General features: G+C 42.8%; 1 protein-coding gene across 3 annotated transcripts in view; it reads right to left on the bottom strand.

Annotated features, from left to right (window-relative positions):
* The window catches only part of tfdp2 (transcription factor Dp-2), an 86,575-nt gene that overhangs the window by 27,729 nt on the left and 32,202 nt on the right, over positions 1-26,644 (bottom strand). Inside the window, exons 2-4 of one of the 3 annotated variants that reach the window (XM_084148048.1) lie at positions 19,986-20,073; positions 19,422-19,476; positions 3,355-3,443 (exon numbers count right to left, since the gene is read on the bottom strand). In XM_084148048.1, the coding sequence (XP_084004174.1) occupies positions 3,355-3,443; positions 19,422-19,476; positions 19,986-20,000 (159 nt within the window). In that variant the 5' untranslated portion in view covers positions 20,001-20,073. Of the gene's footprint in view, positions 1-3,354; positions 3,444-8,179; positions 8,247-19,421; positions 19,477-19,985; positions 20,074-26,644 lie in introns of those variants that run through there. The other 2 variants (XM_084148049.1, XM_084148050.1) reach the window with 2 other exon arrangements.

The following is a 26,644-nucleotide window of genomic DNA, read 5'->3' as shown; positions in this document are numbered from 1 at the left end:
TTTTCCAAGCTGTTTAAATGCACAATCAACTTAGTGTATGTAAACTTCTGACCCACTGGAATTGTGATACAGTGAATTATAAGTGAAATAATCTGGCTGTAAACAATTGTTGGAAAAATTACTTGTGTCACGCACAAAGTAGATGTCCTAATCGACTTGCCAAAACTATAGTTTGTTAACAAGACATTTGTGGAATGGATGAAAAACAAGTTTTAATGACTCAAACCCGGCAGGTAGCTTAGTGGTTAAGAGCGTTGTGCCAGTAACCGAAAGGTCGCTGGTTCTAATCCCCGAGCCAACTAGGTGAAAAATCTGTCGATGTGCCCTTGAGCAAGGCACTTAACCCTAATTGCTCCTGTAAGTCGCTCTGGATAAGAGCGTCTGCTAAATAATGTAAATGTAAATGTAAACCTAAGTGTACGTAAACTTCCGACTTCAACTATATCGATATATATATATATATATATATATATATATATATATATATATATATATATATATATATATATATATATATATATATATATATATATATATATATATATATATATACACACATATACACACACACACACACACACACATACACACAATCAGTTAAAAGTTTGGACACACCTTAATGCGTTTGAGCCAATCAGTTGTGTTGTGACAAGGTAGGGAGGGGGGTATATAGAAGATAGCCTATTTGGTAAAAGACCAAGTCCGTATTATGGGAAAAACAGATCAAATAAGCAAAGAAAAACGACAGTCCATTATTACTTTAAGACATGAAGGTCAGTCAATACGGAAAATGTCAAGTACTTTGAACGTTTCATCAAGTGCAGTCGCAAAAACCATCAAGCGCTATGATGAAACTGCCTCTCATGAGGACTGCCACAGAAAAGGAAGAGGATAAGTTCATTAGAGTTAACTGCACGTCAGATTGCAGCCCAAATAAATGCTTCACAGAGTTCAAGGACACCAATAAGAAGAAGAGACTTGCTTGGGCCAAGAAACACAAGTAATGGACATTAGACCGGTGGAAATTTGTCCTTTGGTCTGGAGTCCAAATTGGAGATTTTTGGTTCCAACTGGTGACGTTGTCTGTGATTTATTTAGAATTCAAGGCACAATTAACCAGCATGGCTACCACATAATTCTACAGCGATACACCATACCATCTGGTTTAAGCTTAGTGGGACTATCATTTGTTTTTCAACAGGACAATGATCCAACACACCTCCAGGATGTGTAAGGGCTATTTGACTAAGAAGAAGAGTGCTGGAGTGCTGCATCAGATGACCTGGCCTCCACAATCCCCCAACCTCAACCCAATTGGGATGGTTTGGGATGAGTCGAAGCGCAGATTGAAGGAAAAGCAGCCAACAAGTGCTCAGCATATGTGGGAACTCCTTCAAGACTGTTGGAAAAGCATTCCAGGTGAAGCTGGTTGAGAGAATGCTAAGAGTGTGCAAAGCTGTCATCAAGGCAAAGGGTGGCTACTTTGAAGAATCTCAAATATAAAATATATTTTGATTTGTTTAACACTTTTTTGTTTACTACACGATTCCATATGTGTTATTTCATAGTTTTGATGTCTTCACTATTATTCTACAATATAGAAAATAGTAAAAATAAAGAAAAACCCCGGAATGAGTAGGTGTGTCTAAACTTTTGACTGGTACAGTGTGTGTGTGTATGTATGTATGTATGTATGTATGTATGTATGTATGTATGTATATATATATATATATATACACACACACACATATACAGTGCCTTGCAAAAGTATTCATCCCCCTTGGCGTTTTTCCTATTTTGTTGCATTACAAACTGTAATTTAAATTGATTTTTATTTGGATTTAATGTAATGGACATACACAAAATAGTCAAAATTTGTGAAGTGAAATGAAAAAAATAACTTGTTTCAAAGAATTCTAAAAAATAAATAACAGAAAAATGGTGCGTGCATATGTATTCACCCCCTTTGCTATGAAGCCCCTAAATAAGATCTGGTGCAACCAATTACCTTCAGAAGTCACATAATTAGTTCAAGTCCACTTGTGTGCAATCTAAGTGTCATATGATCTTTCACATGATCTCAGTATATATACACCTGTTCTGAAAGGCCCCAGAGTCTGCAACACCACTAAGCAAGGGGCACCACCAAGCAAGCGGCACCATGAAGACCAAGGAGCTCTCCAAACAGGTCAGGGACAAAGTTGTGGAGAAGTACAGATCAGGTTTGGGTTATAAAAAAATATCTGAAACTTTGAACATCCCACGGAGCACTATTAAATCCATTATTAAAAAATGGAAAGAATATGGCACCACAACAAACCTGCCAAGAGAGGGCCGCCCACCAAAACTCATGGACCAGGCAAGGAGGTCATTAATCAGAGAGGCAACAAAGATACCAAAGATAACCCTGAAGGAGCTGCAAAGCTCCACAGCGGAGATTGGACTATCTGTCCATAGCACCACTTTAAGCCGTACACTCCACAGAGCTGGGCTTTATGGAAGAGTGGCCAGAAATAAGCCATTGCTGTGGGGATGTTTTTATCGGTAGGGACTGGGAAACTGGTCAGAATTGAAGGAATGATGGATGGCGCTAAATACAGGGAAATTCTTGAGGGAAACCTGTTGCAGTCTTCCAGAGATTTGAGACTGGGACGGAGGTTCACCTTCTAGTAGGACAATGACCCTAAGCATACTGCTAAAGCAACACTCAAGTGGTTTAAGGGGAAACATTTAAATGTCTTGGAATGGCCTAGTCAAAGCCCAGACCTCAATCCAATTGAGAATCTGTGGTATGACTTAAAGATTGCTGTACACCAGCGGAACCCATCCAACTTTAAGGAGCTGGAGCAGTTTTGCCTTGAAGAATGGGCAAAAATCCCAGTGGCTAGATGTGCCAAGCTTATAGAGACATACCCCAAGAGACTTACAGCTGTAATTGCTGCAAAAGGTGGCTCTACAAAGTATTGACTTTGGGGGGGGTGAATAGTTATGCAAGCTCAAGTGTTTTTTTGACGTATTTCTTGTTTGTTTTGCCCCAAAAATTATTTTGCATCTTTAAATTGGTAGGCATGTTGTGTAAATCAAATGATACAAACCCCCCCAAAAATCCATTTTAATTCCAGGTTGTAAGGCAACAAAATAGGAAAAATGCCAAGGCGGTTGAATACTTTCGCAAGCCACTGTATATGCCTTCTAGGGCGTTTTTCCTAGCCACTGTGCTTCTGCCTCTGCATTGCTTGATCTTTCAGGTTTTAGGCTGTGTATACGTAAAGCACATTGAAAAACAAAATGAGAAAAAAATAGGGCTTTTGAAAATACATTTGATTGATAGATACATTTGTAGAAAACACTCACCATCTGGGTCCCCACATTGGCATTGACCGCTCCTAGTGTGATCTTTGTTGCTGGGCTGTAGTTAGACGGCATCACAAGTGATAAATTGCCTGAAAAACAGGGTAAAGGGAAAAACTATGTGAAATGTTCCTCATTGGGCAAGAAAATCCAATGTACCCCTAGACAAATGTATATTTTACCAATTCATAAAGATTTTACCAATTGGTTTAGCAAGGTTTTAACAATAAAGAAGCATTTTTTATGCCTGGGTTGTGGGTTCGATTCCCGCTGAGCGCACCCATACGAGAAATGTATGCATGCATGACTAAGTTGCTTTGGATAAAAGCGTCAGCTAAACGGCATATATTATATTATTATATCGATATCAGCAAGGCATATTGTGAAATAGGTGTCCTTCCTGTTAACCTAAAAACATTATGTAAAAACCCACATACATGATTGTTCCTGCAGGCACAATTCTCTGAATGTCCTTGAGTGGCCCAGCCAGAGCCCGGACTTGAACCCGATCTAACATCTCTGGAGAGACCTGAAAATAGCTGTGCAGCGACGCTCCCCATCCAACCTGACAGAGCTTGAGAGGATCTGCAGAGAAGAATGGGAGAAACTCCCCAAATACAAGTGTGCCAAGCTTGTAGCGTCATACCCAAGAAGACTCAAGGCTGTAATCTCTGCCAAAGGTGCTTCAATAAAAGTAAAGGGTCTGAATACTTATGTAATGTGATCAGTCTTTTTTTTTTATACATTTGCAAAAATTTCTAAAAACCTGTTTTTGTTTGGTCATTATGAGGTATTGTGTGTAGATTGATAAGAAAAACAAAACAATTTCAATCAATTTTAGAATAAGGCTGTAACGTAACAAAATGTGGAAAATTTCAAGGGGTATGAATACTTTCCGAATGCACTGTATATACAAAAGTATGTGGACACCCCTTCAAATTAGTGGATTTGGCTATTTCAGCCACACCCATTGCTGACAGGTGTATAAAATCAAGCACACAGCCATGCAATCTCCATTGGCAGTAGAATGGACTTACTGAAGAGCTCAGTGACTTTCAACATGGCACCGTCATAGAATGCCACCTTTCCAACAAGTCAGTTCGTCAAATTTCTGCCCTGCTAGAGCTGCCCCGGTCAACTGTAAGTGCTGTTATTGTGATGTGGAAACGTCTAGGTGCAACAACAGCTCAGCCACGAAGTGGTAGGCCACACAAGCTCACAGAACGGGACCGCCGAGTGCTGAAGCGCGCAACGTGTAAAAATCGTCTGTCCTTGGTTGCAACACTCACTACCGAGTTCAAAGCTGTCTCTGGAAGCAAGGTCAGCACAATAACTATTTGTCGAGAGCTTAATGAAATGGGTTTCCATGGCCGCACAGCCACACACAAGCCTAAGATCACCATGCGCAATGCCAAGCATCGGCTGGAGATGTGTAAAGCTCGCCGCCATTGGACTCTGGAGTAGTGGAAACGCATTCTCTTGAGTGATGAATCACGCTTCACCATCTGGCAGTCTGACGGACTAATCTGGGTTTGGCAGATGCCAAGAGAACGCTACCTGCCCCAATGCATAGTGCCAACTGTAAATTTGGTGGAGGAGGAATAATGGTCTGTGGCTGTTTTTCATGGTTCGGGCTAGGCCCCTTAGTTCCAGTGAAGGCAAATCTTAAAACTACAGCATACAATGAAATTCTAGATGATTCCGTGCTTCCAACTTTGTGGCAACAGTTTGGGGAAGGCCCTTTCCTGTTTAAGCATGACAATGCCCCCGTGCACTGCATCGCAGTGCTAGCTGTGCCACTAGAGATCCTGGTTCGTATCCAGGCTCTGTCGTAGCCGGCCGCGACCGGGAGACCCATGGGGCGGCGCACAATTGGCCCAGCGTTGTCCAGGGTAGGGGAGGGAATGGCCGGCAGGGATGTAGCTCAGTTGGTAGATCATGGCGTTTGCAACGCCAGGGTTGTGGGTTCGATTCCCACGGGGGGCCAGTATGAAAAAAAGAATGTATGCACTAACTGTAAATCGCTCTGGATAAGAGCGTCTGCTAAATGACTAAAATGTAAAAAAAAAAAGTAAAATGTGCACAAAGTGAGGTCCATACAGAAATGGTTTGTCGAGATCGGTGTGGAAGAACTTGACTGGCCTGCACAGAGCCCTGACCTCAACCCCATCGAACACCTTTGGGATGAATAGGAGCCAGGCCTAATCGCCTAACACCAGTGCCCGACCTCACTAATGCTCTTGTGGCTGAATGGAAGCAAGTCCCCACAGCAATGTTCCAACATCTAGTGGAAAGCCTTCCCAGAAGAGTGGAGACTGTTATAGCAGCAAAGGGAGGACCAACTCCATATCAATGCCCATGATTTTGGAATGAGATGTTCGATGAGCAGGTGTCCACATTTGTTTGGTAATGTTGTGTATGTAAATGTTAACAAAGGCAGTACTGATGACACAGTGAAGAAAGATTAACACACACACTACTGTCTCCTCAACGTCAGAGAAGATTTTTGGCGGGATTTGGATGAACCCCCTCCCCAATCATACGCCTCCTACACACACAAACAATCCTCAACTAGCGTAAGCCGTGAACTCCCCACCACATACAGATTCCCATTATTAGAAGTGGAGCTAACATTACAGCCTAGGACTTTTGCGCTGTTCTGTGTTTCTGGGATATCTAGCCTACTCACAGTTTTTCCTGACCAAGTGACTGACTAAGCTCGGGGCCCTGGGTCTGAACCCCACCCTGTGCAACTGGGTCCTGAACTTCCTGACGTGCCGACCCCAGGTGGTGAAGGTAGGTAACAACACATCCGCTACGCTGATCCTCAGCACGGGGCCCCACAAGGGTGTGTGCTCAGCCCCCTCCTGTACTCCCTGTTCAGTGTTCACCTGTGACTGCGTGGCCACGCACATCTCTAACTCAATCATCAAGTTTGCAGACAACACAACAGTGGTAGGCCTGATTACCAACAATGACGAGACAGACTACAGGGAGGAGATGAGGGCCCTGGCGGAGTATAACCTAACCCTCAATGTCAACAAACGAAAGAGCTGATCGTGGACTTCAGGAGACAGCAGAGGGAGCATGACCCCATCCCCATCGACGTAGCCGCAGTGGAGAGGGTGAAAAGCTTAAAGTTCCTCGCCGTGCACCTCACTGACAAATTGAAATGGTCCATCCACACAGACAGTGTGGTGACGAAGGTGCAACAGCGCCTCTTCAACCTCAGGAGCCTTGAAGAAATTCGGCTGGTATGTTAATTGCACTGTCCGCAACCGCAGGGCTCTCCAGAGGGTGGTGCGGTCAGCCCAACGCATCACCGGGGACACACTGCCTGCCCTCCAGGACATCTACAACACCCAGTGTCACAGAAAGACCATATACTGTCCATAATGTCTATATACACACCATCATATACATACAATATAGTTATATTCCGGACTCTGACATTGCTTGTTCTAATATTTCTATATTTCTTAATTACTGTATTTTTCTTTTCGGATTTGCGTGTATTTTTTTGTTTTGTTAGGTATTACTGCACTGTTGGAGCTAGGAACATAAGCATTTCGCTACACCCGTGATAAAATCTGGAAAATATATGTATGCAACAAATACAATTTGATTTGACCACCTGACAAGGAAAAACTCTGGGCCCTGGTTATAGGCCATTATATTAGAAACATCCCAGGCCCTACTAGCTTCATCCAGTGAGGTCCAGGATGGAGACGGGCTGGTCCAGTGCCAGGCAGCAGGGTCAGACTGGGTCGGTGGTGCCTTGCCTGGTGCCTTCTGTCCCTTCCTCAGGCACAACAGAAAGGAGGGCCCCTATCTCTCCCTCTCTGCACTGGAATGTGGCCGCCACTCTCTCCTTTAAGGCGCAACAACATAAGGGAGGGCTGCTTCATTAGAATACAGCTGAGCAGCTGTCGCTCCCGCTCTCCCTCTTTCGGACTAAAAAAATATTAGGAACACACACACACAGGCAACAGGCTCTGTTACTAAAAACATGAGTTTTCATGAATTGCTTTCAAATTAATACAAAAGCAGATTTCGGTGGTGCTAGGAGGGAAACATCAGACTCACCTAGAGTCACTTAGGCCTAAGTATATTTTAATGGCCTGATAAGGCACTTCCAGGTAAAAGCCGAGGTCCATCTAAGAATCACATGTAGAGGAGAGTTATCTTTGGAACTTGGGCTTGTATCTCAAACGCAAAAACACCACTTTCCTGATGTTTTTTTAAAATCAATCATCTCATGCTTGTCGTCAATAATATTGACCTTATTGCTGGTGCATAGTCCCTTCTCCTGTGATACTTTACTCAATTGTTTCAGTTGTTGGACAAAGTGCAGCGCATGTTAGAGCAAAACAAGTCAATAAAAGAGAGGTGTTTTGACCAGTCGTCATGTTCCCTGCCTGCAGCACTTGGAAAGCACCCCGCCTTCGTAATGAATCCTGATTCTCGACAGAAAACTGCTGTTGCAGGCTAAACCACTATGAAAACAAACGCACACACTTTGTGCAACTACATTCAAGAAAACCCCAGAGGGCAACAAAACATAAAGCATCACATTTAGTGCCCGGTAATCAGAGATTCAGAAACAACCTCAATAAGCTCAATCAAACCGTTAAGGAGCTATGATAAGTTAACACATATTTTGTCTCAGAAACTAACACAGCCTAACCATACAGGCAGAAATAGCAAACTACATCCTTGTATAAAAGTCCAGACTAACAATTGAGAGAACAGGAGGCAAGTGCGTTAAGTCACTAAAAGTTGCTAAAATCGTCTTTCCATCTATCGTTGGAACCAGCAGCTCATTTACCTGTCTCTCTGCAGAGGGGAACGAGCAGGACCTCCATGGCTCCCTCTCCTTCCCTCTCCCCGTTTCTCAGTCCCAGCACCAGAGTGAGCCGACCACTCTTCCCTTCCCCCCACAGGCATTAAGCTAGCGAGCAACTTCCAGTCGGACAGAGAGGAGAGCAGAGGAAAGGGGAGGCAGTGAGTCTATTTACTGGCCCCCCAGGACAGCCTCCCGCCCTCCCCTTCCCCTGTTCTCAGCGAGTTTGTTAATCCGCGACACACAACCAATCCCATTACGACTAGGCAAGACATAGAGAGAAGAGAAGGATAAAGGCACATTCATTTACTTGAAGTGAAGAGCACATGCCTCTCAGCAGCTCGTGCAGCCTGGGATCCAGTGCCCCCCTCACACATGCTCTCTCCCTATTTTGTTAACAGCCAATGGAAACTTGAGAGCCCCTGCCAGGCATCGCCAGGCGAGTGCAGAGGACGTCCACCTGCCTTGCCATCCAGACAGTGTGGGAACAACACATTTCACTGAGCGAACGCCTGGCCTGGGTAGACCGCCACCGCCACACACACACCCACACTCTCCACAAAGGCATGACCATCTCCATGTAGAGCTGCTCTCTGGTTGACGGGGAGAGGCACTGTGTGGATGGGTGATTGCTTGTTCTAGCCTGCCTGGTCTGGGAAGGGGGTTGTACAGAGAATACCTCCACAGTCAGCGCCTGTAGTCTGAACCTCACTACTCTCTTTTAACATCAACATACAGTCAGTGAGGGTAAAACACCTTGCCTTAAAGCCACAGACTAAGATTTCCAGGCCTACCCTTGTTTTTCATGAATAATGACATAAATAACTAGATGGGATTACAACAGTCTTACCTTATCATAATAAAAAACTAAGGACATAGTGAATTTCTTCATTCTTCATGATTGGGAAAAATATGCTATAAAAAATAGTCTGCTGTCTTGTATCAGATGTAGGCTAACAAAAAAGTAGTCTACAAAGGTCACTGTTCAAAACAATACCTGAACTGAAACCAGGCAAACTGTGGATGCAAATAATAGCCTATGTAGGCTGCACAATATTCATTAATTGAAATGAATCATACCGTGCACATTTCCAAAGGTATATTTCCACATTTTGTGTACAATAAAGTTTTCCCAATTAGATGTTTTGATTCTAACCCTTCAGTAGCCCATCAGAGCATTTACACACACTAGCTTCAAATCTACACAATGCACATCCCTCTTATAATTAAGTACAGTAGGACCTCAGATTCAAGTCCTGAGAGGTAATTCAGAACACTGAAATGTTTGACTTTGAAATGGGTTTCAAAAACGTAGCATCCCTAAGCACAAAATTTGAATTGCATAGTTAACCCGTATTACACCTGTAATCTAACCTGCAATCTAACATTTTGCCAGGAGTGTATTCACTAGGAACCAAACAAAAGCAAACTGAACTAAATGGGGAGGGACCCACCTGAATTTGTCTAATAAGAATAAGAATAATAAGAATAATAATAATAATACGTTTTCTGTTCCAAAATGTTTTTCGACGGTTTGCACTAAGGAATACACCGCTGATGTGTATTTAGCACAGGACAGCAACATTAACATTTGCCTGTAGCTACCGTAATTTTCGGACTATAAGCCGCGCCTTTTTTCCCATTTTTCGACCCTGCGGCTTATATAACGGTGCGGCTAATCTATGGATTTTTACAGCTAACGGCCACTAGAAGACCTCCTAAATCTATGGATTTTACAGGTTACAGTCCACCAACTTTAACTCTATGGGCTCTATGACCGGTCCGCGCCCCCCACCTTTAAGCGGCGGGCTCCAGCAGGAAAAGCTGGAGGCCGGAAAAGAGTGAGACAGGTAGCGCGCAAAAGTAAAAGTGGAACCGAGAGTGGTACGAGAGACAGAACGAGAGACAGAACGAGCGCAAGACAGTTTGTGCAAAGGAAGTTTTCATGCACAAACCCTCATTATGGAAAACAAACGTAGAAATGCATATGATGCAGCTTTTAAGTTAAAGGCAGTCAATCTGGCTGTAAAAGAAGGAAATAGAGCTGCTGCACGTAGCCTTGGCATCAATGAGTCAATGGTGAGACGTTGGAGACGCCAGCGGGAAGAACTGTCTCAATGCAAAAAGTCAAAAAAAGCTTTCATATGGTAATTAAACATTAAAACACCTGCGGCTTATAGTCCAGTGCGGCTTATATATGTACACATCATTCAATTTAGCTGCTGCGGCTTATACTCCGGTGCGCCTTATAGTGCGGAAAATACGGTAATCTCGCGTTGCTGTCACGCCTCCCTTGGAGGTCTGGAGAATTTTGTATTGTACTGTTTTCCGACAGGGTAGGACACATTTTGACGAAAGTTGTTCCGTATGCTAGCTAGTTTGCAACATTGCAGAAAATGTTTTGCCAGAAGTGTGCTCTGTTCACAAAATCGAGTCGATGAAGGCATTACAACTCCTCTGCTTGAACACTCTACTAAAGAGACGTTTAGGTGTGTCTACTTACAGGCTAGGGTAAAAGTTTAGTGTATCAAGTGTGGCCGGCAGATTTACTGAAATTGAAAGTGGAGTAATCGATGATAACAGTAGTTTCTCTTCTGATGTCAATAATTGAGGATCAGGTTTGTGTTTAGAACTCTCAAAAGAACAGCCGGCAAAGTGAGATGGAGGACGAAAAAATTGCCAAGGGTGAATACACGATTGTACGGAAGAGTATTAGGGCCAAGTGAAGAGAATAAAAAAAATATATGGCGACGGGTGGTAATACTTTGATTTTTATTTTTGGCACGATAGTACTTTAAAAAAGTGCCAATATTTCGAGAATCAAGTCTAAATTAAATTGAGTAAATAAAGTGCCAATATTTCGAGAATAAACTCGAAATGTTATATCAGGAATAAAGTCGCAGTTATATTTCAAGATTAAAGTAGGGGATTTGGTTAACTGCATGTCTCCCTGGCTCCCTGTTGATCTGTGCGCCACCGTTGAAAACTATACTTTAGAATGGCTTTAGTAACAAGGAAATCCTTTCTCTTTTAGCACATAACCATATTATTATAAGTGGGTCCAGCGGTGTAAAGTACTTAAGTAAAAATACTTGAAAGTACTCCTTACGTAGCTTTTTGGGGTATCTGTACTTTACTATTTATACTTTTGATAACTTTTACTTCACTACATTCTTAAAGAAAAGTATGTACTTTTTACGCAATGCATTTTCCCTGACACCCAAAAGTACTCGATACATTTTGAATGCTTAGCATGACAGGGAAATTGTCAAATTCACGCACTCAAGAGAACATCCCTGATCATCCCTACTGCCTCTGATCTGGCGGACTCACTAAACACATGCTTCGTTTGTAAATGATGTCTGAGTGCTGGAGCATGCCCCTAGCTATCTGTAAATTAAAAAAAAACATGAAAATGATGCCGTCTGGTTTGCTTTATATAAGGAATTTGAAATGATTTATATTTTACTTTTGATACTTAAGTATATTTAAAACCAAATACTTTTAGACTTTTACTCTAGTAGTATTTTACTGGGTGAGTTTCACTTTTACTTGAGTCATTTTCTAGTAAGGTATCTTTACTTTTACTCAAGTATGACAAATTGGGTACTTTTTCCACCATTTAGTGGGCCTATTAGGACCTGGAAAAAGTTGTGCCACAGATTATTTTCAGAAGGTGGAACCACGGCCATGGATGAGGTATTTCATCAAAGTCTGTGTGGTTACATACATAGGTAGAGACAGGCGGGTTGTGTGTGTATGCAGGTACTGTTGAAGTCGGAAGTTTACATACACCTTAGCCAAATACATTTAAACTCAGTTTTTCACAATTCCTGACATCTAATCCTGGTAAAGATTCCCTGTCTTAGGTCAGTTAGGATCACCACTTTATTTTAAGAATGTGAAATGTCAGAATAATAGTAGAGATAATTATTTATTTCAGCTTTTATTTCTTTCATCACATTCCCAGTGGGTCAGAAGTTTACATACACTCAATTAGTATTTGGTAGCATTGCCGTTAAAATTGTTTAACTTGGGACAAATGTTTTGGGTAGCCTTCCACAAGCTTCCCACAATAAGTTGGGTGAATTTTGGCCAATTCCTCCTGACAGAGATGGTGTAACTGAGTCAGGTTTGTAGGCCTCCTTGCTCGCACACGCTTTTTCAGTTCTGCCCACACATTTTCTATAGGATTGAGGTCAGGGCTTTGTGATGGCCACTCCAATACCTTGACTTTGTTGTCCTTAAGCCATTTTGCCACAACTTTGGAAGTATGCTTGGGGTCATTGTCCATTTGGAAGACCCATTTGCGACCAAGCTTTTCCTTCCTGACTGATGTCTTGAGATGTTGCTTCAATATATCCACATAATTTTCCTTCCTCATGATGCCATCTATTTTGTGAAGTGCACCAGTCCCTCCTGCAGCAAAGCACCCCCACAGCATGATGCTGCCACCCCCGTGCTTCACGGTTGGGATGGTGTTCTTCAGCTTGCAAGCAACCCCCTTTTTCCTCCAAACATAACGATGGTCATTATGGCCAAACACTTCTATATATTTTTTCTCATCAGACCAGAGGACATTTCTCCAAAAAGTACAATCTTTGTCCCCATGTGCAGTTGCAAACCGTAGTCTGGCTTTTTTATGGCGGTTTTGGAGCAGTGGCTTCTTCCTTGCTGAGCAACCTTTCAGGTTATGTCGATATAGGACTCGTTTTACTGTGGATATAGATACTTTTGTACCTGTTTCCTCCAGCATCTTCACAAGGTCCTTTGCTGTTGTTCTGGGATTGATTTGCACTTTTCGCACCAAAGTACGTTCATCTCTAGGAGACAGAACGCGTCTCCTTCCTGAGCGGTATGACGGCTGCGTGGTCCCATGGTGTTTGTACTTGCGTGCTATTGTTTGTACAGATGAACGTGGTACCTTCAGGCGTTTGGAAATTGCTCCCAAGGATGATCCAGACTTGTGGAGGTCTACAAATTTTTTTCTGAGGTCTTGGCTGAGATCCTTTTGATTTTCCCATGATGTCAAGCAAAGAGGCACTGAGTTTGAAGGTAGGCCTTGAAATTCATCCACAGGTACACCTCCAATTGACTCAAATTATGTCAATTAGCCTATCAGAAGCTTCTAAAGCCATGACATTTTCTGGAATTTTCCAAGCTGTTTAAAGGCACAGTCAATTTAGTGTATGTAAACTTCTAACCCACTGGAAATGTGATACACTGAATTACAAGTGAAATAATCTGTCTGTAAACAATTGTTGGAAAAATGACTTATGTCATGCTCAAAGTAGATGTCCTAACCGACTTGCCAAAACTATAGTTTGTTAACAAGAAGTGTGTGGAGTGGTTGAAAAACGAGTTTTAATGACTCCAACCTAAGTGTACGTAAACTTCCGACTTCAACTGTATGTGTGTGTGGGGGGGTCTAATACACTCCTTCAAACAGGCTTCACACACACAGTATCCCCAAAGCAATACCATTCTAACGGCCATGGTGTGTTGTCAGACTGCGAAAACACATGGAATTGTGTGCAGACATGGTGCCCTTCGAATTCGCGACAATGTTATCCTAAATTTTCTGTGTATGCCAACACCTTGCACAGTATATTTTAGAGTGTAACAGCTAGGCCAGCAGCCTACATGTCAAAACGAAAGGTTAATTTACAAATTTGTGCGTAATGTCATGGTGTTTTATGTACGCTACACTTCCAATTAAGTAGCCTCATAGGCCTGTGCTTATTATCTTGTGAATGTAGGTCACAGATTGCGTGGAGAAGGACTGTGCGTACTGTCGGGCTCAAGGCCTTTCATGGACCTTGCCACGGAGCAGGGGGACAGGGGTTTGGGTAAAGTCTGAGACAGTAATTTTACATTCCATTATTATAACCTAACAGGTAACCTATGCATCCTTCATTCCTCCCATCGTTGAAGACCGATTGATGGATAGTGAAAGGAGATATTACGCTTGACTACCAACCAAGTCATGTCATCATCAGCGATTATTTCTTTATAGCCTATCATCATTTATCTAATACGCCTATATTTAGATCAATTGTTATTTCAAGGAAGGGAGAATGCATCCATGAATACATTCAAACAGCGGCTTAGATTAGCTGGTTTGAGCATGCAGGAGTGGTCCTTGAATTGCCTCTCCTCCCACAGACACTTGCTTAAAACCCCTGCTTCATTGTTCATTCCTCCCGCACGTTGGATAGACCTATAATTTACTTTCACTTGCCCACTGTAACGTACAATTAGCCTACAGGTTAGGGTACTCAACCTAGTGGGCCAGTATAAGTTGATAATGGGCTGCAAAATAGTGGTGTTGTAGCAGTTTGACATGGGACATACACACATAGCCCGCGGTCTCCAGGATCCCAAGATAATTTGTTTTATTGGGTGTGCTCACGTAGCCTACCAGCCTATAGTCATTAGAAGGATAGTTGCCATAAGGGGGAAATACTACTATTAGTAAAGCACCATGGATAAGGTTGTTAATAGCTGCCATTATGCACAGATTTTTTGGAAGGTGTTCGCCTAGGCTACGCAGCAGAACATTGATTATGATGATGATTCAGTGTTGGGACAACAAAGGGCTTTTGTAAAAATGACTGTGTATACATGACGACTTTTACATGCTTTGTTGATTAATACTGTAGGTATTGTCTCACACTTCAAAAGACTTCGTATCTAGTCTAGGATATGATTGTTGTGGAAACAGGCCCTTTTACCATTGAGCTGTATGGAATAATAGAATGTAAGCCATACACACTGTAAATGAATAATTTAGCTTAAAGATTTGTTCTAATACTCATTTTCAGTTATCTAAAGTATAGAGTGAGCCGAGTTATGACTACCACCCATAGTTACTTCTTCATTAAAGTGCATTTTTGACTCTTTCACTTTTCTCCTTTGCTTGAATTCAATAAATAATCCAGATTTGGAAACATCAATACTCAGTGGATTGTATGACTATTATAAATTAACTTGTAGTTGCCTTTTTTGGATTAAATACGTAACAGTGACAACTATAAACTTTACACAACTTTCAAAGTAGAAAAGGTGTGGGCTTTCCCCCCAGTGTTGGCCTGGAGAATTGGGAAAAGGCTACAGTGCCTTCAGAAAGTATTCACACCTTGACTTTTTTCACATTTTGTTATGTTACAGCCTGAATTTACAATTGATTGTGATTTTGTGTCACTGGCCTACACACAATACCCCATAATGTCAAATTGGAATTACAATAAATATATACAAAAGTATGTGGACAACCCTTCAAATTACTGGATTCGGTTATTTCAGCCACACCCGTTGCTGACAGGTGTATAAAATCGAGCACACAGCCATGCAATCTCCATAGACAAACATTGGCAGTAGAATGGCCTTACTGAAGAGCTCAGTGACTATCAACATGGCACCGTCATAGGATGCCACCTTTCCAACAAGTCTGTTCGTCAAAGTTCTGCCCTGCTACAGCTGCCCCGGTCAACTGTAAGTGCTGTTATTGTGAAGGGGAAACGTCTAGGAGCAACAACGGCTCAACCGCGAAGTGGTAGGCCACACAAGCTCACAGAACCGTGTGCTGAAGTGCTGAAGCACGTAGCTTGTAAAAATTGTCTGTCCTTGGTTGCAACACTCACTACCGAGTTCCAAACTGCCTTTGGAAGCAACGTAAGCACAATAAGTGTTTGTCGGGAGCTTCATGAAATGGGTTTCCATGGCCGAGCAGCCGCACACAAGCCTAAGATGCCCATCCACAATGCCAAGCGTAGACTGGAGTGGTGTAAAGCTTGCCGCCATTGGACTCTGGAGCAGTGGAAACGCGTTCTCTGGAGTGATGAATCACGCTTCACCATCTGGCAGTCCGAATGACGAATCTGGGTTTGGCGGATGCCAGGAGAACGCTACCTGCCCCAATGCATAGTGCCAACTGTAAAGTTTGGTGGAGGAGTAATAATGGTCTAAGGCTGTTTTTCCATGGTTCGTGGCTGAATGGAAGCAAGTCCCCGTAGCACTGTTCCAACATCTAGTGGAAAGCCTTCCCAGAAGAGTGGAGGCTGTTATAGCAGCAAAGGGGGAACCAACTCCATATTAATGCCCATGATTTTGGAATCAGATGTTCGACAAGCATGTGTCCACATACTTTTGGTCACGTAGTGTATTAATTACACTTGGGATGGTATATCAATACACCCAGTTACTACGAAGATACAGGCATCCTTCCTAACTCAGTTGCCGGAGAGGAAGGAAACCACTCAGGGATTTCACCATGAGGCCAATGGTGATTTTAAAACAGAGTTTAAAGGCTGTGATAGGAGAAAACTGAGGATGGATCAACAACATTGTAGTTACTCCACAATACTAACCTAAATGACAGAGTGAAAAGAAGGATGCCTGAACAGAATAATGTTTTTTTTTAAACATGCATCCTGTTCGCAATAAGGCACTAAAGTAAAATTGCAAAGAATGTGGCAAAGAAATTTGCTTTATGTCCTGAATACAAAGCGTTATGTTTGGGGCAAATCCAACAACCCATCACTGAGTACCACTCTTCATATTTTCAAGCATGGTGGTGGCTGCATCATGTTATGGGTATGCTTGTCATCGGCAAGGCTTAAGGAGTTTTTTGGGGGATAAAAATAAACGGAATAGAGCTAAGCACAGGCAAAATCCTAAAGGAAAACCTGGTTCAGTCTGCTTTCCAACAGACACTGGGAGACAAATTCACCTTTCAGCAGGACAATAACCTAAAACACAAGACCAAATATACACTGGAGTTGCTTACCAAGACGACATTTAATGTTCCTGAGCGGCCTAGTTACAGTTTTGACTTAAAATCGGCTTAAAAAACTATGGCAAGACATGAAAATTGCTGCCTAGAATGATCAACAACCAACTTGACAGACAGAGCTTGAAGAAATTTACAAAGAATAATGTGCAAATATTGTACAATCCAGGTGTACAAATATCTTAGAGACTTACCCAGAAAGACTCACAGCTATAATCGCTGCCAAAGGTGAATTTTAACATGCACTCAGGGGTGAGAATACTTATGTAAAATGAGATATTTCTGTATTTCATCTTCAATACATTTGCAAACATTTCTAAAAACATATTTTCATTTTGTCATTATGTGTAGATTGGTGAGAAAACAAAATGTGGAATAAGTCCAGGGGTATGAATACTTTCTGAAGGCACTGTGTTACTGCTCTTGCACAGTGTACACATCACAGCCCATAAAACAAATTCATATATAACGTTTCAGACAGAAACAACAGGAAGAATGTTAACAGTACGTAACATTGTAAAAGTAATTACACAAATAAATGGTGAAAAAAAAGGTACATAGAAATCAAATCGCTGCATGAGGTCTGTCTGCTCTCCAATGGTCCTGCTGACTTTCTGTGCAATGTCAAACTGGACATGGGCCCCTTGATGTTGGATGAGGTATTTTGTGCATCAAATACTTTGGTACTGCTCTGGGCCGATTACCTTGAAGATATCCCAGTTCTTTCCAAAGGACCTCTAAGTATCCGTGACTTTGTATCAGAAGAAGTTGTAACAGTGACCTTAAAAGTAAAATAAGGTTTTAATATCTGAAACTGTCATCATGCATTATGCAACACACATTTGCAATGATAAACTTTGTGTATGTGCCACGTAAAACGGGCTTTATCAGTTACTTCATTGTAAACATTTTTATAAAAATGTAATAGGCTACAATTGCCACTCTGATCAACTGAATATATTATTAAACGTAGCCTACAAATGTGAGCCTGTAGGACTTGTGCAACACTGTTTTCGATGATAATGATAATATATGATAAGTCTATGACGAGCGTAATGATTAATACTGGGATAATAAACAAACAATAAAACAAAAGTTCACCTGTAGCTGCATGGCCTATGTTGTTCGAAGGTAGAGCACTTACCTTTAACTATGCGGTGATCACTTTAGTTGTTGTCACTAATAGCCGTTGATGCACCAAAAACTGGTGCTTGTAGAGGTTGAATTCCTATATTTGGAGGCTGGTCATCTGGCGCTGGGTCCCTGAATAGGCCTCGTCTCGCTGGACTTTCTGTGCTTTCCTGAACAGGTACTTCTGGGGGTCGAGACAGCCACGGCACATCTTGTCTTTTTTTTTGGTGTATATACATATATTTCTTAACCCCTTTTTTTCCCCAACTTCGTGATATCCAATTGGTAGTTACAGTCTTCTCTCATCGCTGCAACTCCCGTACGGACTCGGGAGAGGCGAAGGTCGAGAGCCATGCGTCCTCTCGAGAGCCATGCGTCCTCCGAAACACGACCCTGCCAAGCCGCACTGCTTCTTGACACACTGCTCGCTTAACCCGGAAGCCAGCCGCACCAATGTGTTGGAGGAAACACCGTACAACTGGCGACCGTGTCAGCGTGCATGCGCCCGGCCCACCACAGGAGTCGCTAGAGCGCGATGGGACAAGGACATCCCGGCTGGCCAAACTCTCCCCTAACCCGGACGACGCTGGGCCAATTGTGCGTCGCCTCATGGGTCTCCCGGTCGCGGCCGGTTCTCGTCCTTTTTTTGCTGATTTTGTGCCACGGCCAAACGCTTGTTTGCCGAGAGTACTTAATACCTCTGAACAGTATTGGCAGTCAATCTCTTTTGTGTTCACACTGAACAGACTTTGAAGCCTTCAGCCTTGTGAAAATACTCAAAACCAGAAGGTGGCAGTAGCATTGCATTCTTAAGCTTAGTTTGGCAATGCTAGTCCCTGTGCATTTTGCTTTGTAGGTATCCAATGTTAGCCAACTAGCTAGCTGCACTAATTTTGCTATTGTTCTAGAAAGCCCTTGTTGATACTAGCCAGATGGCCACAGCTAGATAACTAGCTAGAAAGATGGCGAAGAAACAATGCAATGCACTCTCCATAATCCCATAGTAAATTTCTTTGCTAGCTAGTTAATGTTAGCTAAACCATTAGCATGTCATTCACTAGCTAGCACAACACATTTTTTCCTTTTTGTTGTCACTCCTGTCAGCTCCCCCATGTGGAGGTGTGTGCTTTCTGATTGGCTCAAAGTCAAGTTGTAGGCCACTGAGGAGCATTGCGATACTACAAGTAGAAACGTCATGTTCGTCGGTACAAAGCAGGTACGTCTTTTGTTCTAGCAAGAGAAGGAACAGCCTCCTACCTATCGGTAGTCAGATTCTCGGTGTCTTTCATGCTTAAGGACTCTTACCTTTAGGGAGGTTTTGGTTGTTGCTTAGAAAGGCAGAAAGAGTGTCAGCGCCAACCTAGGAGATGGAGAGAGAAGCCAAACAGAGACACATGTCAAAAAAGTGCAACTGATGCAAAGTGAAGACATCAGACACCTCACTGACAGCCTGTCACAAGTCCACTCAGTTGTGTTTAAAAACCCTTTACTGACCATTTTTACTGGACCTCACATGCATTAATGAGTGTAGTTTGCTGTTTTCAAACCATATGTGAAAACATAACAGTTAGGCCTCAATGGTCCACAATGAATGTCACCTCATCCACAGGTGAAACTCAACACAACAATAAAATACATGACACGGGTCATTTGGAAAGACCAACAAAGTGATATGGACTGACAAAGGGACAGGCCGAGAGAGAAAGAGAAAATGACTCATGTGCTTGTAGCCTCCGTCACTGAGCCTCATAATATGAATAATATAATAGTGTGTGAATCAACCTGCAACAAACAGCACCATCATTCAGACTCACGCGCATACGACACACACACACACACACACACACACACAGTGACAATAGTACTCACTGTGTTGGTCATCATATTGCAGGTGATGGACAGACAGCTCCCCTCTCCAGACCGCACTCCCTTTGGCTTCTCTGAGCACACAGAATACCTGCAAGCACAAAACATACACCCAGTTGTGTTTAGGGCTGTGCAACCAATCGTATACTGACACGGGATGCACACTGCACGCACGCACACACACACACACACACACAGGCACTGTGGGGATTCAGTCAGGTCAGGTACTATGAGGCAGTGTTTTCCATTAGCCCCGGCAGTCCGCTAATCAGCAGGTTATAGACTCATTTTCAGCCAGTTACTTTTTCCACTTCATATTAACTAGGCTACTTTTCATCGAAAAGTTACAAATAAAATTATGGTTTTCTGGCGAATTTATTCATAGCCAGCCAGGCGGAGTCGTGGCGCATAGGCTATTTACTGTGCTTTGATTGACAACTGAACAGCAAGTGTTGACTAGTTTATAAAAGGTGTCGAACTGACTGAATAAAGTCGATTTCCTATATCCCTTTGTCATTCATAAATAATGCAACGTGGTTATATTTGCATTGTATCGCATCGGGACAAGTAAACCAAAGGATTTCCTAGGATGTCGGGGCTTGCCAGGCAGTGACGCTAAAGTGAGTGACTCTCGTCTCTTCAGTCAGTGTAGCCTACCGAATTGCATCGGTGAGAGAGCTATTCATTTGGCTCCCTAATTTGCATAGGCTATTGGTAGGCCTAGGCTTTTTGGCAATTATCTGCAGATAGATTATGAAAACATTCGATGAAGATGGTGAATCATCCCTACAGGAACAACAGGTAGTCGACAGCCTCATTCTGGTCCAAATATGATCATTAAGGCCCTCACAGAATCCAGGCATTAAAACGGAATTCAACAATATTCAAAAATGTATCGACCTTAGTAGGGAATCAACTAAATATATTCAATTCATTAATTTGTTCATCATAAGACATGAACAGAATGCATCAGTGATTTGTACAGTATTTCCTGCAACTTTCTGAAGAGGCAACGAGAATGCCCGTCTGTGTGCGGTGCGCGCATCTACCACTTGTAGCCGCTAGAGATTATGCTAATGAAAACAGTCTTCTGGTAGATGGAAAGGCTTTCCGAAAAGCCTTCTCAATTAAATGTTAACTACAAAGTAGCCTATGCTTACCTGGCTGAATGATAAAATGATTATTTTCATCAATTCAATGGGTATTTGTTTTGCAAACTCTACCATCACGTGTGCTACAAAAACACAGCTAAACAACAGCCTCTTTCTTGTTAGTTGAGCACTTGAATGAAAAGGTGACTACACCCAAAATTCAATTTCTCAGATTTTTCCCAGACCTCAAAAGTGGTCTCCTGATTTTGGTAAAGTATTGTTGTGGACTTAGAACATAAAATGTTGTCATTTCTCAAAAAAAAAAAAAAAGTGATTTTGAGAGCGAAAACTTGAAAAAAATAAAAATTTGAAACCTGCAAAAACAAAACGGAGAAAACGGAATTTGGGAAAGAACAAAACAGAATTAGGCAAAAAAATAAAACAGATTTTATAGGGCCCTAGATACTTTTAAATTAATTTAGGCTATGTAAAATCAGAAGGATAGTATACGGCCTGGGAGCTCCTGGCTGGCTACCTTTTCCATTTGGCTGGCTACCTTTTCCATTTGGCTGACTACTCTATGGAAAACACTGAGGCAAAGGAAGGATGGTGAGACCGAGCATCAGTGTCCTGTCCACTGTCCAGACACAAACATGTTTTTTTTAAAGGAGTGGGGCACTCCCAGTCCTCACATATTTCCTGTTTATTAGATAGGACAGAGATCGAGAGGAAAGATAGCAGTGGGCCGGATTCAAACCCATGCTGCAGCGTGATCTGTAGGCAGCGGCTTAGACCGCTAGACCACCCTAGGCCATGAGAGATAACCACGTTGAAAACATCAGATAAAAAGTAGGCCCTGTTCTGAAACACATCCGTCCCTCGTCTCCTCCTTTAGGTAGGCTATTCTGACATGGTTGGATAAGGTACAGTGCCATGCAAAAGTATTCATCCCCCTTGGCGTTTTTCCTATTTTGTTGCATTACAACCTGTAATTTAAATGGATTTTTATTTGGATTTCATGTAATGGACATACACAAAACAGTCCAAATTGGTGAAGTGAAATGAAAAACAATAACTTGTTTCAATAAATTATACAAAATAAATAACGGAAAAGTGGTGCGTGCATATGTATTCACCCCCTTTGCTATGAAGCCCCTAAATAAGATCTGGTGCAACCAATTACCTTCAGAAGTCACATAATTAGTTAAAATAAAGTCCACCTGTGTGCAAGTCCACCTGTGTCCGTCTAAAGCGCAGTGGTCGGGAGAGGTTGTGTTTTCTCTAGCAGGAGGTAAGCTTGGCTTCTTATATGATGTTGAGTAAAGCTTAAACCATGTATTTAGATTGTAGGTAGGTATTGTAGTCAGGTATTATAGGTAGTTTACTTAGGTAGTTATTGTAGGTAATTATTGTAGGTAAGTATTGTATTCGGCGGACCCCGGCGAAGCACGAGTGCTAGCTAACCCACTTGTTACGAACCCCGTGGCTCTAAACGTCTAGGGTGGATGGACATGAGACCCGTAACATTAATTATGCAAATTAGGAGTGTGGCATGGAACAGTGAGAACAAATAGGACACAACTACCATGAACTACCGTCAAACACACATGGTTTATTTCAGAACACACGGTAAGGGTTTGGGAAAAAGGGCTGAGCAGGACCCAAGAAATGAAACAATAGTGTAAAACACCCCTGAACTGATCTTGCCTGCCTCAAGAACCGCTAGGCTACTGCTACCATACAAAAATACAGTGGGTGGTCCGCTCAGGTCTAACTAGTGTTTATAGACAGTTCTTTCTACGGGAAATGTATGCCCAAGGGCAGCTAGCTCAAACTCCCCTTTTCCCAGAAACACACAATAGTTACCAAACAGAGTAACCCGCAACTTAGTGAGTACTCTAAACAAAGGACATCACAGTATCCATTACTCACATACAAAACAGCAGTCTAACAGAATTACCAATCATAGTAAACAGCAACTTAGTGAGTAATCAAAACCAGGACACCACCGTGTCCATACTCACATACGGAAATATTCTCTCTCAACAAACACAAGACTGGTTTTTATACAATGGGATGTGTGATTGAACAAACGAGTAACAGGTGGTGCAATGCACAGGAATGTTCACTGATTGGTCCAATCAGCAGACACCTCAACGACCACCAATCAGGAACATACAGGACACCTGTGATTAGGGCAGAAGGAGAGAAACACACAAAAACACAGGATACCTGTATCCGTAACACTCCCACCCTTAAAAGAGCAAACCACAATGGTTTGCGACACACGTACTATCACAACACCCAAATTCACAAATCATCCTGCCGGGATAACAAAAAAAAAACCTAGATCATTACACACGAGACAAAGCATCTGCCAACACATTATCCAACCCCTTTTTGTGGCGGATCTCCAAATTATAATTTTGCACGACAAGTGCCCAACGCATAAGGCGTTGGTTCTGGTTGTACATCCGGTGGAGAAAAACTAAGGGGTTATGGTCAGTATAAACTATCACTGGTAATGCACTGGAACCAACAAACTTCAAAGTACTGCAGAGCTAACAACAAAGCTAGAGCTTCTTGTTCAATGGTGGAATAGTTTGTCTGACATTTGTTAAATTTCCGTGAAAAATAACAGACAGGATGGTCCACTCCACTCTGGTCTTGCTGCAGTAGAACAGCCCCAGCACCTCTGGCACTTGCATCTACCTCCAGTTTAAACGGTCGTTCAAAATCTGGCGCAGCAAGAACAGGAGTACTACATAAGAGTGCTATAGCAGTGTTGAAAGCAGTACGACACCCTTCAGACCATACACATTTTCTCGCCGGACTGAGCAAATCCGTTAATGGAGCAACTACAGCAGAGAAATTTTTACAGAAACTACGGTAGTAGCCAACCATCCCTAAAAAACGGCGTAGCTCTCTTCTGGTGGTAGGTGCGGGAAATGCGTTTATAGCCGAGACCTTGGCATCTACAGGGCGCACCTGACCATGGCCGACCTGTTTACCAAGATAAGTAACAGTGGCCTTCCCAAACTCGCACTTTGCTAAGTTCAGGGTTAGAGAAGCGGTTGCTAGACGTTCACACACTACCCTTAGAGTGTTAACATGATCAGACCACTCAGTTGAATAAATTACCAGATCATCAAGGTAAGCACTACAATTAGGAACTCCAGCCAATACTGTGTTAACCAGGCGTTGGAAAGTGGCTGGTGCGTTCCGCATCCCAAATGCCATGACAGCATATTGTAGGAAGTGATCTGGGGTCACAAAGGCAGAGATGTCGGAGGCACGTGGGGTTAACGGCACCTGCCAGTAACCTTTTAGAAGATCTAGTTTGGTTACATAAGTAGCAGCACCAACAGTATCAATACAGTCATCCAGTCTGGGTAACGGGAACGAGTCGGGCACTGTGACAGCATTGACCTTCCGATAGTCCGTACATAATCTGGATGTCCCATCAGGTTTAGGAACCAGAATGCACGGAGAACTCCAAGGACTTGAACTTGGCATAGCCAGGTTATTCTCCAGCAAATAACCGACCTCACCCCTCATTATCTTTCTCTTAGCGACGTTGACACGATAAGGATGTTGCTTGATAGGTGCAGCGTTTCCAACATTAATGTCATGTTCTAACACATTAGTACATGTAGGAACATCATTAAAAAGACATGGAAAGCTGTGTAATAGTCTCACAATATCATCTGACTGTCTGTCCGTTAAATGAATCAGGCTTAACGGGAGAGACAGCAGCATCTCTGAATTGGGCAATCTAGCACACTGCTGCTGAGTATTGCGCAACTCCAAACCATCTCCGTCCACATCATTAACATGACCTCCCACTACAGCCGTAGCAGCAATAGAGACAGCCGACTCGGCCAGTTTCTCTGGACTGTCTACCTGAGTGACGGGTCTGGTGTGGTATGTCTTCAACATGTTAACGTGGCACACACGAGATTGGCGTTTTCTATCAGGAGTCTGTATCACGTAGTCAGTTTCACTTAGTTTCTTTTCAATGACATAAGGACCAGAGAAACGTGCTGACAATGACGCTCCTGGCACAGGCAACAATACAAGAACTCGGTCACCTGGCTGCAGTGAACGAGAAACAGCCTGTGTGTCATAGTGTCGTTTCATCCGTTTCTGTGAGGAAGACAGCGCTTCCTTTGCTAGAGCACAGGCAGCATGTAGGCGCTCACGAAAGCACCTAACGTAGTCCAACACATTTTCTTTCACACACAACTCTTGTGACAAAAACTGATCCTTAAGGACTTTCATAGGTCCTCTCATGGTGTGTCCAAACACCAGTTCAGCTGGGCTGAACCCTAGGGATTCCTGTACTGTCTCACGGACAGCAAACAAAACTAGAGGAACTCCCTCATCCCAATCTTTCTTAGATTCCAAACAATATTTACGGAGCATAGACTTCAGGGTCTGATGCCAACGTTCAAGCGCACCCTATGACTCTGGGTGATATGCGCTTGACACACGGTGTGTAACTGACAAGGATTTTAACACTTGTTTGAACAGTGTAGAAAGGAAATTCGTACCCTGATCAGTTTGTATCACCTTAGGTAACCCAAAAGTTGAGAAGAATTTGATCAACGCTTTACTCACCACCGGAGCAGTAATCCTTCGCAGAGGAATGGCCTCTGGGTACCTGGTGGCCACACACATAATTGTTAACATAAACTGGTTACCAGATTTTGTTTTTGGTAATGGTCCAACACAATCAACCATCACATGTTCGAAGGGTTCACCTATGGCCGGTATGGGACAAAGAGGCGCGGGGGAAATAACCTGGTTCGGTTTCCCAACTACTTGACAGGTGTGGCAAGTCCGACAGAACTGAGCCACATCTTGTTTTAAGCCAGGCCAAAAGAAATGTCGCAAAACACGATCATAAGTCTTGGTGACTCCCAGATGTCCGGACCACTGGTGATCATGAGCGAGGGATAAAACATTTTGTCGAAAGGCTGTAGGAATCACTATTTGGTAAACAGCATTCCAATCTTCGCCAGCGTCAACATGGGATGTCCATTTACGCATGAGGAGATTACCATCAATGAAGTATGCCATGTTTTTCTTCTTTAGCTCCTCCTCTGAGACAACACTAGAAAAACATTTAGCCAGGCTAATGTCAACCTGTTGGTTAGCGATCAGCTGCTCACGAGTAACTGGTAACTGTATGGCCTCAGCAACAAGTTCCACATCCTTCTTCCTTTCTCTGGGCTGTTGGTCAGACTTCACCAGCTTACCAGAGGTAGCACCCGAACTATCCTCTGGGTCACACTCTCTGAATAGAATCGTGTTCGACAAATCTATCACTTCACCCACTTGTCGTGCTTGAGCACGTGTGACAGCACAAGCGGGGAACACATCTGGATAACCCTGTGCCAGCTCCTCGGAGAGAGACTGGTCACTTTTATCCAATACCTCCAATACGGGTATCACCTTTCCTCCGGCAATATCGTTGCCCATTATAAATGTCACACCTTTTACTGGCAACATAGGACGTACACCAACTCTGAACAATCCACTGACTAACTCAGAGTGTACGTTCACAAA

This window comes from Coregonus lavaretus (genome assembly GCF_964263955.1).
Source record: "Coregonus lavaretus genome assembly, chromosome: 30".
In the NCBI taxonomy this organism is placed as follows: Eukaryota; Metazoa; Chordata; class Actinopteri; order Salmoniformes; family Salmonidae; genus Coregonus; species Coregonus lavaretus.
Note: the sequence above shows the minus strand (reverse complement) of the source record. Positions and strands in the feature narration are given on the sequence as shown.